This window comes from Protobothrops mucrosquamatus, unplaced genomic scaffold (assembly GCF_001527695.2).
Source record: "Protobothrops mucrosquamatus isolate PMUCROS unplaced genomic scaffold, P.Mucros_1.0 scaffold226, whole genome shotgun sequence".
NCBI lineage: Eukaryota > Metazoa > Chordata > Lepidosauria > Squamata > Viperidae > Protobothrops > Protobothrops mucrosquamatus.
In genome coordinates this window covers 808,693-825,374 of record NW_015386577.1, presented here as the reverse complement: position 1 = coordinate 825,374, position 16,682 = coordinate 808,693, and the positions used below count along the sequence as shown (strand labels likewise).

Here is a 16,682-nt window from a genome sequence, read left to right as displayed (position 1 = left end):
TCAAGCCAAATTTTGTTTACTCAACAAAGACACATTAAAGTAAATTCAGGCTTGTAATTAACTACTCTCCCTGTCAATAGTGACAAGTTAAGATTTCCATCAACCAAGCGTAGTTTCTTCAAGAAACGCAAAGCGTTCAATCAAATCCAATACTAAATCATAGTTACAGTACAATATTTTTTCTAGACTCCACCAAAATTTATGGTCTCTCAACTTTCCTTCTCCTTCATACAGCCTCCAAATTACAAATTTCTGTTTTTCATTCATCATTAGTTGTTAGTTAACCAAAACATTAAGCCAGTGATGGCGAACCTTTTAGAGACTGAGTGCCCAAACTGCAACCCAAAACCCACTTATGCATCGTTGAGTGCCGGGTGGGCGTGGCCCATTGGGTGGGCGTGGCTGCGGTGGTAACAGCAGACTGGGTGGGACTAAAAAGTTCAATCAATCAATTCCAACTTTGCAAGATCTTTTTTTCCCGCAAAAAGTTTAAATTGACTGATTGAACTTTTTTTTTTTTTGCACAGGGCAGCGGAGGCCTAAAGCGAAAAGATTTTATAAAACCCAGCTGAAGGCCTAAGACTGGGGTGACGGCGCGCATGCCCACAGAGAAGGCTCTGAGTGCCGCCTCTGGCACCCGTGCCATAGGTTTGCCACCACTGCATTAAGCTATAGTTAGTGGGAAAACTCTGCTTTATCAAGTAACATTTTTGCTAGCTTGTTTTTACTAAACAAATTGAGTTTAAACTGCTGTTTAGTTAAGTACAAACAACAAAGCAAGCTAAGGTTGAAACAGAAGCCATGCTTCCATATCCATCTTCACAGCCACATCAGGGAGGATAGTATGCCATCTAGAAGAGTTTAGGCTCCCAAGACAAGTTTAATGGTGTGGTTATATATTTCCCTTGTTTCCTGAAAAGAAGATGGTGCAGAAACAAAAAAGAGGAAGGAAAAGCATCCTGTCCTAGCCTTCAAAATTCAGACTAGGCATAGAACACAAGGCTATTATAATTTACATCAAAGCTTTGAAACAAGAAAGTCTTATTCCACCATATTAAGGGCAGAGAGAGGATCCCTTCAACAAACAGTAAATATTTGTCCATCTTTGGGAAGCAAAAAATGGAAAAGGCATGCAGCAAAATGGAAGAAAGGATTTAAAGATACCAATGAAACATGACATGAAAAGGGAACATAGATTTGTCAGAAAAAAATGGACAAGAAAGGGAAAATACAACAACCTCTGATATTTTATTTCTAAATGTAAAATAAACTAATTAGAGAATCAGTAAGAAGAATGCATATACAGATTTAAAAGTCATTCTCTGCTTAGGCATTTTTCCATATTAAATGTGATATATTTAACTCAAATCAGTATTTTTCCTGTCCTGCAGGAAAAGTTTAAGTAGCACTTCCATATACATGCAGCAATAGGCTCAACAATATAGTACAGAAAATCTGACTCGGATGACTGCTTTTAACAAATCATACTTCAGCAAATTACTTTACCATTACTTTTTAGCATTTTATAATAATATATATTATTTTATACTACTCTTCCTTCAGCAGGGGTGCACACTGGTTTATAAGAAAATATGAATCTAATCTTAAAGAAAACACAGCATAAAATCAACAATCCTTAATAATAAGTGTAATATATGAATGAGACAGACAAAAAAAGCACAAACTGTCTTAGAATAGATTGTTATCTCTCAATTGAGGATATATGCATAAATTGTCATCTAAAATAAGATACTATGGAGGCAGATGTATTTGTCTCCTTGTTAGAGCACTGCCACTGAGACGACCCCTGTCTATTCACCACTTCATTGTGAGCCAAACAACTCTATAAAATCACAAGTAGGGCTTCCCCAACTGTACTGATAATATTGCATAAGGTTGGGTCTTTTAACTATTTGGTTTCTAAACTGTGTATAGCTTTATAGGCTATTTCAACAAACTAAACTGGACCCAGCAGTCAACTAGTGCTTTCAGAACTAATAATATATGGGCTCATTTAGCTGTTAACTATCAAATGCATTGTGCAAGCCGGCCAAGATTTTTAGATTTTAATGGAAATCCTCAATTCTGACAGGCAGATTAAATTTTCTACTTCTTATAAAAATATTGATTTATTATCTTAAAAGTAGTAGTTAATTCCTTCATATATTTGCTTTCATGTTTTAAGAATGTAATTTTCTATTTGATCTAAAAATTATTCAATAAAAATAAAGATCAGACTTCACTGCTTTTGGCCATTTTATTTACAGGAAAAAGAATCAACTGTATACTTCTTTTTCTTTTGTCTTCAGGAATAAATTTACCATTAAAGGCACCCCTCAATATTATATATAGGTAGTTCTTCAGGTTCAAAGAAGACAAGCAATTCACCTGTGGACACTGAAGTGGCTCTGCTGTCCCAGCCTGGAACTGCAGAGTGTAGTTCAATGGGGGCACTGGAAGTTCATTGTTGTGATAATTGTAGGTGTTATTCTGTGACGCCACTCAAGTTTTCTATCAGTTTTTGGTAATGTCTGTCTTCAAAACCAGTGGAAGCTTCATAGCAGAGGGCTTGCCAGGCAGTTCCTAGTTCCTTTTGCTGGATGTCACTGGGGTGTAGGGTTTCTTCCACATCGTCTTTGCAGTGCTTGCATGGACAACCTCAAGATCGCTTCCCAGTCTCCAATACACCATAGAGCAAGGCATACGGTAGTCATCCATTTTGATGGCCTGTCCCACCCACTGCATCTGCATTTTGATAATCAGGGACTCAATGCTGATGGAATTCACACTATCCAGGAGCTCCAGCCTGAAGACATGGTCTTGCCAATGAATGGAGAAGAGAAAATCATGTGAAAATCCTCCAGTTGTCTGATGTATGTACAGAGTCCAGGACTCATAGGCAGAGCTGCACAGAATCTTATACAATGGGAGGGGCAGCATATATATTTGGTAAATAAAACCAGATAGGAGAGAAGAGATAACACATCTCTGTAGACTTTCAGCTTTGTGGAAATACAGATATTATGCTGATTGAACACTCCAGGATGCAACCGACCTCGACGCTAGTTGGCTATGCTGATGCTGAAGTTAATTTCTTTATCTGAAGATTCATCACCCGAGATGATGTTTCTAAAGTATTTGAAGCTATTTATTTTTGTCATCACAATGTTTTGGTTTTATATGGTTGGTATTTGCCATGGGCAGGTAAAGTTGTTCAAGTTGATAGGCCAAAGAGCATAGCAACATCTGGCAATCTATTCAGCATCAACTAAAGATCACTGTCTTTGTGCACCAGGAACACACAGTCATCCGCAAACAGGGTTTCTTGAATGACTATATGAAGACACATCCCTGCATTCAAGCAGCAAGTAGAAAGCTGTCTAATCAGTACCTGATGTACACTCCTTTCTTCAGACTCTGGACAGCATGTGATAACATGCAAGCAAAGAACAGATTGAATAGGACTGGGGCTAGGACACAACCCTGTTATCCCCCAGTAGAAATGGCAAATGAAGTTGACGTATCACCGTTGTAAAGGACTGGTCCTGTCATTCTCTTGTGGAATAGTTAAATCAACTTCATGAATTTTCTCAGGCAGCCATAATATCTCAGGGTGGTTCAGAGTGTTACCCTGTTTACAGCATCAAATGCCTTTGTTAGGTCAATTAAGATAAAGAGGTTATTCTGCCCAATGTATTATTCCTGGACTTGTGTCATGATAAGTCTCACAATAATACTGAATAATTAAATACCATATAATAATAATAATAATAATAATAATAATAATAATAATAATAATAATAATAATAATAATAATAATAATAATAAAGTTGGAAGGGACCTTGGAGGTCATCTAGTCCAACCCCCTGCTCAGGCAGGAACCCTACACCATTTCAGACAAATGGCTGTCCAGTCTCTTCTTAAAAACTTCCAGTGTTGGAGCATTCACCGCTTCTGGAGGCAGGTTGTTCCACTGATTAATTGTTCTAACTGTCAAGAAATTTCTCCTTAGTTCTAAGTTGCTTCTCTCCTTGATCAGTTTCCATCCGTTGCTTCTTGTCCTGCCTTCAGGCGCCTTGGAAAATAGCTTGACTCCCTCTTCTTTGTGGCAGCCCCTGAGATATTGGAACACTGCTATCATGTCACCCCTCATCCTTCTCTTTATTAGACTAGACATACCCAATTCCAGCAACCGTTCCTTATATGTTTTAGCCTCCAGTCCCCTAATCATCTTTGTTGCTCTTCTCTGTACTCTTTCTAGAGGACTTAAAAGTTTTGATCTCTCAGCTAACCAATTTCCAATAGTACAATTGGACTTTCTGCTCATCTTCTATTTGCAGCAGTCCCCATGTAAAATCCTGATGTGCAATCAGGGGAGATTTTGAGGATACATTCAGAAACTGTATGCATGGCTGCGTGGCATACCTGTCCTCACTTTCATCAGCAGAAACTGCCATCTCTAACAAAAGTATAGTATTATATTTAACTACAGTTTCAAGTTTTTATAAGCTACTTCTATATGGCATTATCTTTAAAAATCAGTGCTACACAATATTCTTGGCTGGAAGACCATTTTAGTTTTTGAACGGCATAACCTATAATTGTATTCCAAAAGATAAGCCAGATAAGAAAATCTGGTTGAAACAAAGACATTGAACTGAAATTATTCAAATAATAATACTTTTAATGTGAAAGATTCACTTAATACTTCAACAGATTTTCACATTTAAAATAAAGCCATTTATAAGATAATCTTCCAGAAATACATGTGGTCTTCTTCCTGGTATCCTCAGCTGTGATGCAAAGAGACTCGTACCTGTTTCCTGCACAACTCGGCTACAAAAGAAAACCATGCGAATGATGGGACGTAGAGTCTACTAGCTGACTTGCACCACTCATGATTCCTTAACCTACAAAAGCAGCAATTCTGTATGATTTTAGTGAAACAGGACTGCAAAGAGAAAAGTTCTCAGGAGGAAAGGGAGGGGGCAGGAGTTATGGTGGTATTTATTTATTCAAATTTGTTATAGCCCACTTCAAATGGATTATGGTTGATATACAAAACTGAGTAGGTTGTAAGTGCCCACTCAGAAGCTGTCCACGCTAGTGAAGAAACTTGGACTTCAGAACAGAACCCCTCATCACTCACCCACTTTCATTTCATAGGAGTAATATGCAATCAGCAGAAACCTGAAATTATACATAGACAGTGAATGAAACAGTGAGATGCGTAAAGCATTTTTCTCTTTTTGCTTTATGAGGCAAGAATGATTCATTATTTCACCAAATATTGTAGGTGAATTGAGAAAAATAATAGAGGGGCAAAAGGGAACAGACTAGGGTAACAAGCCACTAATAAAAAGGCCAGGATCAGATTGGGATGGGTTTATTGCTACTCAAACCTGCCCCACACAATTGCACTTCTCCTACTGCATCTGGCATCCTATCTTGCATATCACATAATCCCCAAAAAGCTGATACAACCGTCTCAATTATTGATGATGCAACTGGATAACATGTTGCCAAACTGCTAAAATTCAAGAGGGTCTCAGGATTGCATCAGTTTTAATATAAATAAAACATTTTAGACTACTCTATAAAATGCATCTTGAAGCTTATTTTTAAAAATATATTATTTTAAAATAATATCCAAATAATTTTAAATCTTTGATAGAGTCTTATCTCTTCTTCCAGTTTTCAAAAGAACGAAAAGGATATTGTATTTGCAAAATTGAAAGTTTGATATTCTCATTATGAAGTACTTTATGAAAAAAAGTTAGTTCCATCATCCCCTCAATATAAAACTTGCTGAATGTTATGGTAAGAGGCAAATGTAAGAATACAAGTAGAACAAATGTACTGGTATTTCAAAATAGAAAATTGTAGTGCCTGTACAAAAAAACCTTGGTTCTCTTTTTACTTTAATTCATAGTTATGGCAGCAATTCTAATAATGCATACCAAGTAATTTCATTAATAAAATGAAAATTCAAACTAAATCTCAAATCCTAAGAGATAACCCATATTATTTTTCAACTAATGTAAGTTGTATGATAACATTAATCTACCTTGAAATATAATTTCATTTAAAATCCAAACTTTTTACATCATGATCAAGCACAAACTAGATCCAACAGTAGCTTCACCAAGTTATTAAAAGTACATCAGGGCATAGATTCTAGGATGGGTGCATATCCAACTGCTACTATCTTTTATGTTCCCCAAACTACCCCTCACCCAATTACTCTGTGATCAACTGGCGTAAGTGATACAGGTAGTCTTCGACATACAACCACAATTGCACCCAAAATTTCTGTTGTTAAGTGAGACATTTGTTAAGTGAGTTTTGCCCCATTTTACTTTTCTTGCCACAGTTGTTAAATGAATCACTGCAGTTGATAAGTTAGTGACATGGTTGTTAAGTGATTCACTTTTCTCCATTGACTTTGTCAGAAAGTCGCAAAAGATGATCACATGACCTTGGGTCACAGCAACGGTCATAAGTATGAACCAGTTGCCAAGCATCTGAATTTTGATCACATAATCATGGGGTTTCTACAAAGGTCATAAATATGAAAAATGGTCATAAGTCACTTTTTTCAGTGCCGTTATAACTTTGAACAGTCACTAAATGAACTGTCATAAGTCAAGGACTACCTGTATTCCACAGAAATTACCAATTTGTGTACTTGATTCCTGCTTCAAAGGACATCTTCCTTTAAAAAAATAAAACCCTCCAACTGTGATTAACAAAGCACAAATATAGCAAACATCAGGCACATTATTTAGCACATACAACCCTATGTCAAATAACCAATTTGTTTAGTACTACTATATTCATTTATCAAATGTATACACTACCCATCTCACTGTTTAAATGACTTAGCGATTTACAAGTAAAAACACCATAAAAATCGTTACAAAAATATACAAAGCTAAAAAAAAGAGCCTATCCTCAAACCATCATCCATTATACTGCTTACCATAGAGCAAGCATAAATATATATATATGGCCTATTTGTGACTAAATTTTTGCCACAAGTCAGGTGTTAATTTATTTGACCCTTGAACACTTGACATGTAAATCAACACTTAGAAATCAATCCAAATTCCATATAGAACTGTGGAAAGTGAAATATAAGAAACTTGTAAATAGCTATTCTAATTTCTATATTTGGATCAGATAATCTGTTAGCTATCCTCACCATCCATTAACCTCTCAATTTCTCCCCCCCCACCACATTGGATCTGCCTTTTTCAAGTACTGACCCTGAAACCATTTAATCCAACCTGAGAATTCTATACCATGCTTTCTAAAAAGCCATACGTGAATATAACTATTATAAAACTGATGTTACAAAAATGTGTAGCATATACTTCAGTTAGCAATTAAATGAGTGAATACAGAAAATATTGCACCGTGAATCTTGATACAGATTCACTATGCCTTTCCCGAATTTCACAAAGCTATTATTGAATCAAGTATCTCAATTCCATCACAGTAATTAATTTAGGTTTAAAAATACAGTGTGCTTAGCCTGCAAATTTGCAACCAATTGTAGCTTTACAGGCAATTAATTTATTTATTGAATCTATATAGCTGCCCATCTTTCAAAAAGTGACTCTGGGCAGCATACAACAATTAAGTAAAAATATATAGAAGTGATCATTAGTAAACATACACAACAAACATTATTAAAAATAAAAAGGCACAGGAGAGAGTGGATACTAACTCTAATGGTGTAGCCATCTTAGAATTTCATCAGTGCCCTGGGACCCTCCAGCTTGATAACATAGCCAGGTCTTGAGGGACTTCTGAAATATTAGCAGGGATGGAGCAAACCTCACTTGTGTGTGTGGGGGGGGAAAACATTCCATAAGGTGGGCACCATAGCAGAGAAGGCTTGCCTCCTGGGACCTGCCAAGAATAGGGTGGGCAGATATACTTAGGAAAGGCAACCCCTCAAATAACCCAGTCCCTTATCATGAACGGCTAAAGGTTGCCAGTTTTTCCAGTTTAATTGAAGATCCTGCTAATTCTAGGGTTTTTCCACTCCAGAAAAAGTTGCACTTTCCTGAAAAAATAGTCTTTACTTTTTTAATGTGGTATCCTCAGGGCTTTTTTTCTCATAGAACGCCCAGAACGGAGTTCCGGCACCTTTTTTGGATGGAACCTTGTAGGGTAGGCAAGGCGGGTTGTATGACGTGTGTGAGTTCCGGCACTTTTTTTTTTTTTTTTTTTTTTTAGAAAAAAAGCACTGGGTATCCTATAGGCATACGTCCACCCAATAGAGAAACTTAGGCAAGAGCTAGGTCACTCCCCCCAGCAAAGTCAGAGTACTTGGTGATATTACTGGAAGAACAATAACTTCATCAAAAACCTTAATTCTTTTTTAATGCCCTGTTTTAAATGGGAATAGTTTTGAAACAAAATCAAAGCTCAAAAATCATATTCCATTCCTGATTTAAATATTTCTGTGCAGCTTGTGTGTGTGTGTGTGTGTGTGTGTGTGTGTGTGTGTGTGNAAAAAAAAAAAAAAAAACTACTGTCGACTCTAGTACCTGCAGCTCACACCAAGCAACCTCCACTGTGGTCTCAGTGTCAAGTCCCTTGTAGACAGTCTTGAAGGAGCCTCGGCCAATCTCAATGTCAAACTTCAAAAAACGACCATCCGGGGAGAAAGCCACCGCTTTGGTCTCCAGCTCTTCGATATCTTCTTGCTGCTTACTCCGCTCTTCCTGCAGATCCCGGGCCGAAGCGGCCACGCTTCCTGCCGTACTGGTAGGGGGCAGTGGAGTGGCTTCTATCCCTTCCTCCTTGGCTAACAAGGGGGCAACCTCCTTCGCCACCAAGAGCTCTGGACCAGACGGCGCTTCTGCGGCTGGAGGCAGAGATGCGGGCTGCTGGAGAAGCAACGCGGGCGCCTGGCTGGAGGCGACAGAAGCGCCGGCTGCCTGGATGACAGACTCGGGAGGAGAGCCCAACACGGGCGGGATGCTCCCTCGAGCAGCAGCAGCCGCAGCCGCCGGGGGAGGCGCCGCCGGCTGCAGCCGCGGAAGGTCCAAAGCGGTCGCATTCGAATCGCAAATGACGCTCCGGCGGAAAAAGCGGTGCTCCGTGGCCGCCGCACCGCGGCTGTCCTTGTCCATGGTGTGCCGGCGACGGCGGTACTCCTCGCTACGGCAACTAGCACCTTCCGACCCCTCCGGGTCGCCCGGGCCGGACGGCGTCACCACAGCGGGCACCCCCAGCTTCTCGCCCACGGAGCTGTCGGAACTCGAGCCGTTCTTGGGCGGGGGAGGCGGCGGGGCGAGGAAGCGAGGAGTTGCCGCCGCCGCCGCCCCGCTCTCCGGAGCGCCAGCTGACATGATGTCGAAGGGGAGGCGCAGGAGGGCGCTTGCAGCAGTTGCCGCTGCAGCAGCTGACGCGAGGGCAGTCAAGGCGAGGCGGCGAGCGCGCCCGAGAGCTGCTCGGAAGGCGGCAGAAGCGGCGGCGGCTCTTGCTGCTGCTGCTGCTGCTGCAAAGGCGGCTCCCGGAATCTCCGGGCGGCGTGGAGCAAAGAAGACGGCGAGGCGAGTAGCGGAGCGGGCTGGGCCGGCGGAGGCGGGGTGGCTCCCCAGTCAGTGTCCGCATCCATCCTGCTGCAGCGGGGAGCCGAACAGCAGGGCCGACATGGAGCAGCAGCGAAGGTGGGGTGGGGGAGACGGAGGTGGAGGAGGAGGAAAGAGGCCGGGAAGGAGCCTTCGGCAGGCCCCGGACCAGCGGGGTGGGGTGCGCGGTAAGGGCAGGCCCGTGGCAGTCGCGGCCGCGCGCGTTCCGTCTCGCCCAGCTCCTTGCCTCCGTTGAGGTCCGGCTCAGCCGCTCGCTTAGGCTCCTCCCCGGCCCGTCCTCGCCGCCGAACCTCTTCCCCTCTCTTCCGTTCGTTCCCTCACGCGATGCCGGGACGCCCGCCGCCGCCGCCGCCGCCCCTCCTCGTGGGCTTCGTTCGCAGCTCGAAGAAGGCCACCCTCCGCTCCGAGAGCGCCTGGCCTGAGGGAGTGGGAGGAAAGGCGGAGAAATCACCCAGAAGGGGCGCCTCGCCTGCTCTGCCCGCCTGCCTGCCGCCGGAGCTTCTTCACGTCCGTCCTTCCTTCCCTCCCACTCGTGAGGAGAGTGGGGGATGGGCCTCTCGCTGCCACCTCTCCCGAGTGAGGGGGAAACTGGCCGCGCTAAATGGCGACCGCCCCCGAAAGACGCGCGCACAGCGACACTCTTCTTCCCTCTCTCTCTCTCTCTCTCTCTCTCACTCTCCGCCAGAGCGCGAGAGACAGACTGCGAGGCCACGCCCCCCTTTTTCCGTCCGCACTCCACCACGCCTGCGTCAACGCTGCTGCTGCTCCTCCTTCGGGTCTGCCTGGGAGATGTAGTTCTCGTCTGTCTCTGACGCCTCGAACCGCGGCGCAGCTTACGCTTCCCATGATGCCTTGAGGAAGAAGGCGAAGGCTGATATGCAATGGGAAAGTGGTACTTACGGGGTGGTTTTTTTTTTTTTTTTAGGGATCACCTGATGCTTTCCCCCTCTTCTCCCTGCGTCGCACGGCGTGCAATGAAAGTGCGACGCCAGTAGAGGACTACTGGTGGCTTCGGGAATCATTATCAATCGGTTACTGCTAAAAAAAAAATTCAAAGAGTTTCCCATCATGCTTCGCTTCACTCTATTTCTTTTTTAATTAGAATGCAAACGTTAAAAATGGAAAATAATGTATTTTCGTGTATACACCTCTACGAGAAACGGTGGATTGGTTTAAAAATTCTGATTTTTGCAATTTATGTTCAACCGATTTTTATTACGGTCGCAGACCAGCATTACAAAGCATTAAAAACAAAAAAGACAAAAGACAAAATAATATGATTAGTGGTAGAGTATCTGTGGGCAGTGAGTTTGGATAGAAGTATAACAAAGTAGTAAAACTACTTTGTAATTTATGTTGATTTTAAAACCGTTAATTAGTAAAGCCTCAATTAACCATGCTTGTATATTTTTGAAATGTGAATATAAATTTATGTGCCATTTCAGTGTACATGGACTGTTTTGTTGCATACTAGTACTAACGCAAGAGATTTTTCTTTAGAGAGTAAAAGAAAGAAATCTATGTTAAAGTTAATGGCGCTTAGTAACCCTCCTGGGAGCAATTTAAGCTTGAGGTGGAATCTGTTAAAGCAAGCCAAGGTCAAATTAGATTGCTTAATCTTCTTCACATGTTAAATTGTGAATTAGCAGTGTTTTGTTTCCTTTGATGGGAAATCTTCAGGAAAGAACAGTAAGGGTCTCTGCTTTTACTGGAATAAATACTCTATTCCAACATTGTAGGAATAGAGCTTAGTCTATAGTAGCCCCACATCAGAAATAACCTAATAGCAGCTTATGCCTCTTAATCAAATTTGTCATTTTACAAAAGGTGCTACCAATTCCTTCCTATTCCCACAATATATTTGAATCAAAAGAGGATTAGTACATTGCAGAATGCCCACCAATAACTTGCGCCATCAGGGAATTAAATTTAGCCCCCCCCCCAAGACTTTTATTAACAAGTCTTGAGGGAAACATAAACTAAGAACATATTTCATTTTGCAAGAAAAATGGAAATTGACAAATGCAAGCCTGTTACAAAAAACCACAACTAAATCTTGGCAATATAACATGCGTACTAATAAAAAAAGAATATTTGTAGCTCAGGATTGACATGAGGGACCCTTGGTACTTTCAGCTTGCTGTTTTCTTGCAGATATTTCATTACCTGAACTAGGTAACATCAGTACTGGTAAGGAGTGCTGTTTGTACCAAGGACTCTTCACACAACACGCTTCCCATTAGAGTGATTGGCAACACTAATCAATCCTTGCCTGCTGCTGTCTGTATCAATGTAGAAAAGGACTGTGATTTAACGAAGCCTTGCCAGTACTATGCTGAGATTTGGTGAGCGTGCTACACTTCTACAACTGTTTACCTCAGTGTGTGACCAAAGTACTATTAGACTCACCAGTAAAACTGAACTGGATTATATACATGCTAAGAACAGGATCAGCCTTATAGAAATAGTCCTTGACTTATAACCATTCTTTCAGTATAATGGCACTGAAAAAAGTGATTTATGACCATTTTTCACACCAGAAGCGGTGAATTCGCCAACACTGGAAGTTTTTAAGAAGAAACTGGACAGCCATTTGTCCAAAATGGTATAGGGTTTCCTGCCTGAGCAGGAGGTTGGACTAGATGACCTCCAAGGTCCCTTCCAACTTTTTATTATTATTATTATTATTATTATTATTATTATTATTATTATTATTATTTACAACTGGTACTCCAGTTCCAATCAATGCAATTGAGACATGGTCCATTTCAAGTAAAATGCAAGGTCATTACTAATGATGATGCATTCTGATTGACATATAAAAATATCTGGTCAAGCACTATGCATGGTATCATGGAATATATCCCACTGTCTGCAGAAAGATTTATTTTGGACCTTTTGCTGTTGAACATAGACCTAAAGAGCTTGGCAGAACAGATAGAAAATATGATGATTAAAAATGATTAAAAATCAATCAAATATCATATTTGCTGATGACAAAAGTGAGGAGGTATCAGGCACAAGCAACCAGGTCCACATCTGTAGGGTTCAAAGTAGCTACTTTATTGTGTTCTGCATATAATACAGGAATATCCCCAGATTGCTTGCCTTCTCTTGGGAACAAACATGTAAGGTCCCATGGAATTTAGGGGAGGGGGTAGCCAGTGGTGGGATTCAGCTGGTTCGCACCACTTCGGCAGAACCAGTAGCTAATTTTTTGTTGCCCAGGCCCAGAATGGATTTCCGGAAGCAGCATCCACACAGAGAACTGGTTGTTCAATATTTGAATCCCACCACTGGGGGTAGCCCTAGGTCTCTTGTGGCTGCGCAATAACTCAAGGCTAATTCTCTACTTGATCCCTCCTCCTTGCCTGGCTGGCAGCTTCCCAACAGGTGAGACAGCAAACACCTTAAAGAACATTGGGCTGGAACAATAAGCAGAAACCAGCAATATTAAATTCAACAAGGACAAATACAAAATTCTTCATTTGGTGAGAAAAATAAAAGGAGTGAGGGGAGAACATATAAGGCAGTATCACACACAAAAAGGAACCAACAGTGCAGAAAGCTCAAAGACAATTACAATCCTAATCTGCATTAACAGATGTATAGTATCAAAATCAAAAATCAACATGGATCTCTTTTGAATTGGCCAGACCTCATCTAAAATATTGCTTACAGTTCTGAACAACATTGATAAACTGGAACAAGTTCTGGTAAAATAACAATGATAGAACTTATAAAAAGTTCTATAAGTTCTATCGAAAGAACTTATAAAAAGTGATTAAAGACCTTGGGTTTGTTTAGCCTTGAAAGGAGATAATTGTGGGGGAATCATTAGAATTATCTTGCGATATCTGATGGATTGTCACGTAGAGGTCAGAGAAGAATTGTTCACAGCTGTTCCACAGGCCAGGAAACATTGAGTTTAAATTACAATGAAGTACATTTTGACTGGGCATCAGGAAAAACCATTCCAGCCCTACAATCTGTTCAATAGTTGGAACAGACCAACACAGGAGAGAATCTCCTTCTCTAGAGATGCTTAAATAGAGGTGATATGACCATCGGCTGCAGTTGGGCCTGTTGTAGTAGCAGATTTCTGGATGGGGCAGGGGATTAAACTACATGAACTTCAAAGTCCCTTCCAATCAAACATACTTCAATTCAATCACCAGAAATTTACTTCATGATGAAACTGATTTCTGAGGAGTTTGGACATGCTAGTTTTGAGCCAAATCCAGATACTGTATGCCAATATTTGAACATCCAAAAGAGAGCAATTCAGCTTGTACTTGCTTATCCACTTCCCAGCCATGTAGGAATTCTTTTCATGTTGTTTTTAGAGGGAAGAGTGACTTGCACAAGCAAGCATGGGTCTTGAAAGTACGCGTGCTGATCCTGTGCACGTGTACTCTGAAAGTAAGTATTCATAGAAGCATTTGTTACAACATACATTGGAGGGATGTGCTGTGTCCCATTCCAAGGAATTTTTCAGTGAATGTGATCCATATAGACATGTACAAAAGAGAGAGATCTTTGCATCTCACTGCACTCCCAGTTTGGGGATAAAGTAATTTGGACTAGCTTTATCAGTCCTAAACCTAGATTAATCTAGATTAATCAGTTAGCTTTATCAGTTAAATCTAGATTTGTAATACTGGCCAGATCTAAGAATAAACATTTAAATACTTGGCATATTTACAGGAGAACTGAGATCAATATTATAGTAGTAACTATAATTTTCTCAGGAAGCATTAAGACTGGAAGCTACTAATAAAAATAACATGAGTAAATTACAAACATATAATGTCATGGCTTCCTAGAAAGTTGTAAGAACTTGGCTTATCCAGAGGGCTTTTGAGTCCACAGTTGTTAATGCTGAACTCTGTTCTACTATATGGTTATATTGCTTTATATTTTTATTATGTTATTATACTATTAGTCTTATACTTGATTACATAAACTATAAACCATCTTGCTTCCATTTGGACTTAAGCAGAGTATAAATACTAACATTATCACCTGAGGCTTGTAGTAAATGAAGTTAGCAAATAGCATTTGTAAGGTGTTAACCAGGAAGTACTGTTAAGATTCAACTAGAAATGGGAACATGGAACTTTAAGACAGAGTGAGGCCAAAGCAAATGAAAATGAAGTCACTTTTTAATAAATCTGTAAATTTTGATACATACCCACACTCATTCTGTAGTTTTGACTGACACTTTATTAAAGCATCATTACTGATTTATTGATTTTTTTTCAATAAAGATGCATTAGTCTGCATTGTGCATATATATTAGTTTATTAATTGTGCTTCTATCTGGAAAAAAACCTGAGTATAAATAGTCCTTGAGATACAACTATACTGGAGCCTGCCCACTATGGTCACATGTCATAATAGCCATTCAGCAAAATAGCCTCCCTTAACAACTGCGTCCCCTGTTCTCCCTAATGCAGCTGGTAAATGAACACGAGGATAGTTAAATGAAGCACAGGGTCCCTCAGATGGGAGCCCTACATAGACCCAGAGTCATCTGCCACAGGCCTCCCAAGGCTACCCCATCCCCTGAGGCATTCTGTACTCTGTTTCTCGCCCCCTCGGGGTCCCTGCAGCCCTTCCCATCCAGCAAGCAAGGATTTGCAGGACTTAGCCTGCTCCAAGGCCCAGCAACACCAATTTATCTTTCTGTTTTTTGCAGCTTCTGAGAGAGGTATCGGGCCTACTCTAGGATCAGATTTCTTAAGTATGCTGCTGGGGAATTCTGGGAATTGAAGTCCACGCATCTTAAAGTTGCCAAGTTTGAGAAACACTGTTCTATGTGAGTGACCAAAATAAAAAGCAATGAAATATCATAAAAATCCAATAAAGTCACACAAGCTGCTCACCCACAAAAGAAAAACCCGGCCAAAATAGCTGCCGAATATTACCCTTAAGACTCAAAATCCTGCCTAAATAAAATTGTTTTGATCACCTTGAGCAGGAGTAGGCAACCTTGGCTCTTTTATGACTCGTGGACTTCAACTCCCAGAATTCCTGAGCCAGCCAAGCAGAATTCTGGGAGTTGAAGTCCACAAGTCATAAAAGAGCCAAGGCTGCCTACCCCTGACCTTGAGGAAGCCAACAGTGATGGGCCAGGTGCTCTCCATCTCTGCAGAAATAAGGGCTTATCTTACTATTTTAAAGTAATATGCAACACTTGTCTGGGATAACCAATCAGTGTAAATCAGGGGTATTCATGGAATATGGTCAAAAAAGTCAAGATGGTGCCATGATGATGGCATTGAAGCTATACCTAGGGCTGACTTTTTTGACAATGCCGTACTGAAACTCCTGGTGTAAATCCTATTATATATCATATTAAAATGAGTGGCAAAGAGAAAATGTTTACTATAAGTCTCTCTCATTTCCTTTCCAAACATGGCAGCTAATAATTGCAACTTGGATTCGGTACAGCCTTCTCATGCCCATTCATGCCTGTGGCATATTTGTCTACAGAGAATTCTTAAGGAATGATGGGTGTATGCTTTAGATTGTCATCTGGCTTCAGGTGCCTGAGTAGGATGATTGGTATTTTCCTGGATCTCTCCCCTTCCCCTCCACCCTTTCCTATTGCACATAATCTTACAAGCAATAGGATTAAGGATCTTTATCAATAGACCCAGGTTATGTAATACTATTCATTCAGTCAAGCTGTGTTTGATTGACACCCAGCATCACAAAGCAGACCACCACACGTTATAGAACAAACACAGCCCATCTGGGTAGTTTACAATTCCATGTCTGAAGCAAATATAGGAAACTGGGTTAGTTGAATAAACCATGATGGACTTCTTGGACATAGGTATGCATGACACGCGAATGCATCCTTTGCTTGTTTGTACTGTTGTAGTTGATCCATTCCAAGTTTTCAGCAACAGTTTCTTACAAGCCAATTATGTTGCTCTGATGACAGTTCGGTGATTTATTATTAATGCAATTCACTCATCCTTTCTTAAGTCAATTGCTATTATAATTGCATCAAATTTCCATTCCTTTCCACAGCATTTCTTTGATTTTCATCAACCACTC

The 16,682-nt window shown here is 40.8% G+C and overlaps 1 protein-coding gene across 1 annotated transcript in view; it reads right to left on the bottom strand.

Annotated features, from left to right (window-relative positions):
- The window catches only part of WNK1 (WNK lysine deficient protein kinase 1), a 129,772-nt gene extending 120,404 nt beyond the window's left edge, over positions 1-9,368 (bottom strand). The window contains exon 1 of the mRNA XM_029283779.1: positions 8,562-9,368. Within this exon, the coding sequence (XP_029139612.1) occupies positions 8,562-9,368 (807 nt within the window). The remainder of the gene's footprint in view (positions 1-8,561) is intronic.
- Positions 9,369-16,682: the final 7,314 nt, after the last annotated feature.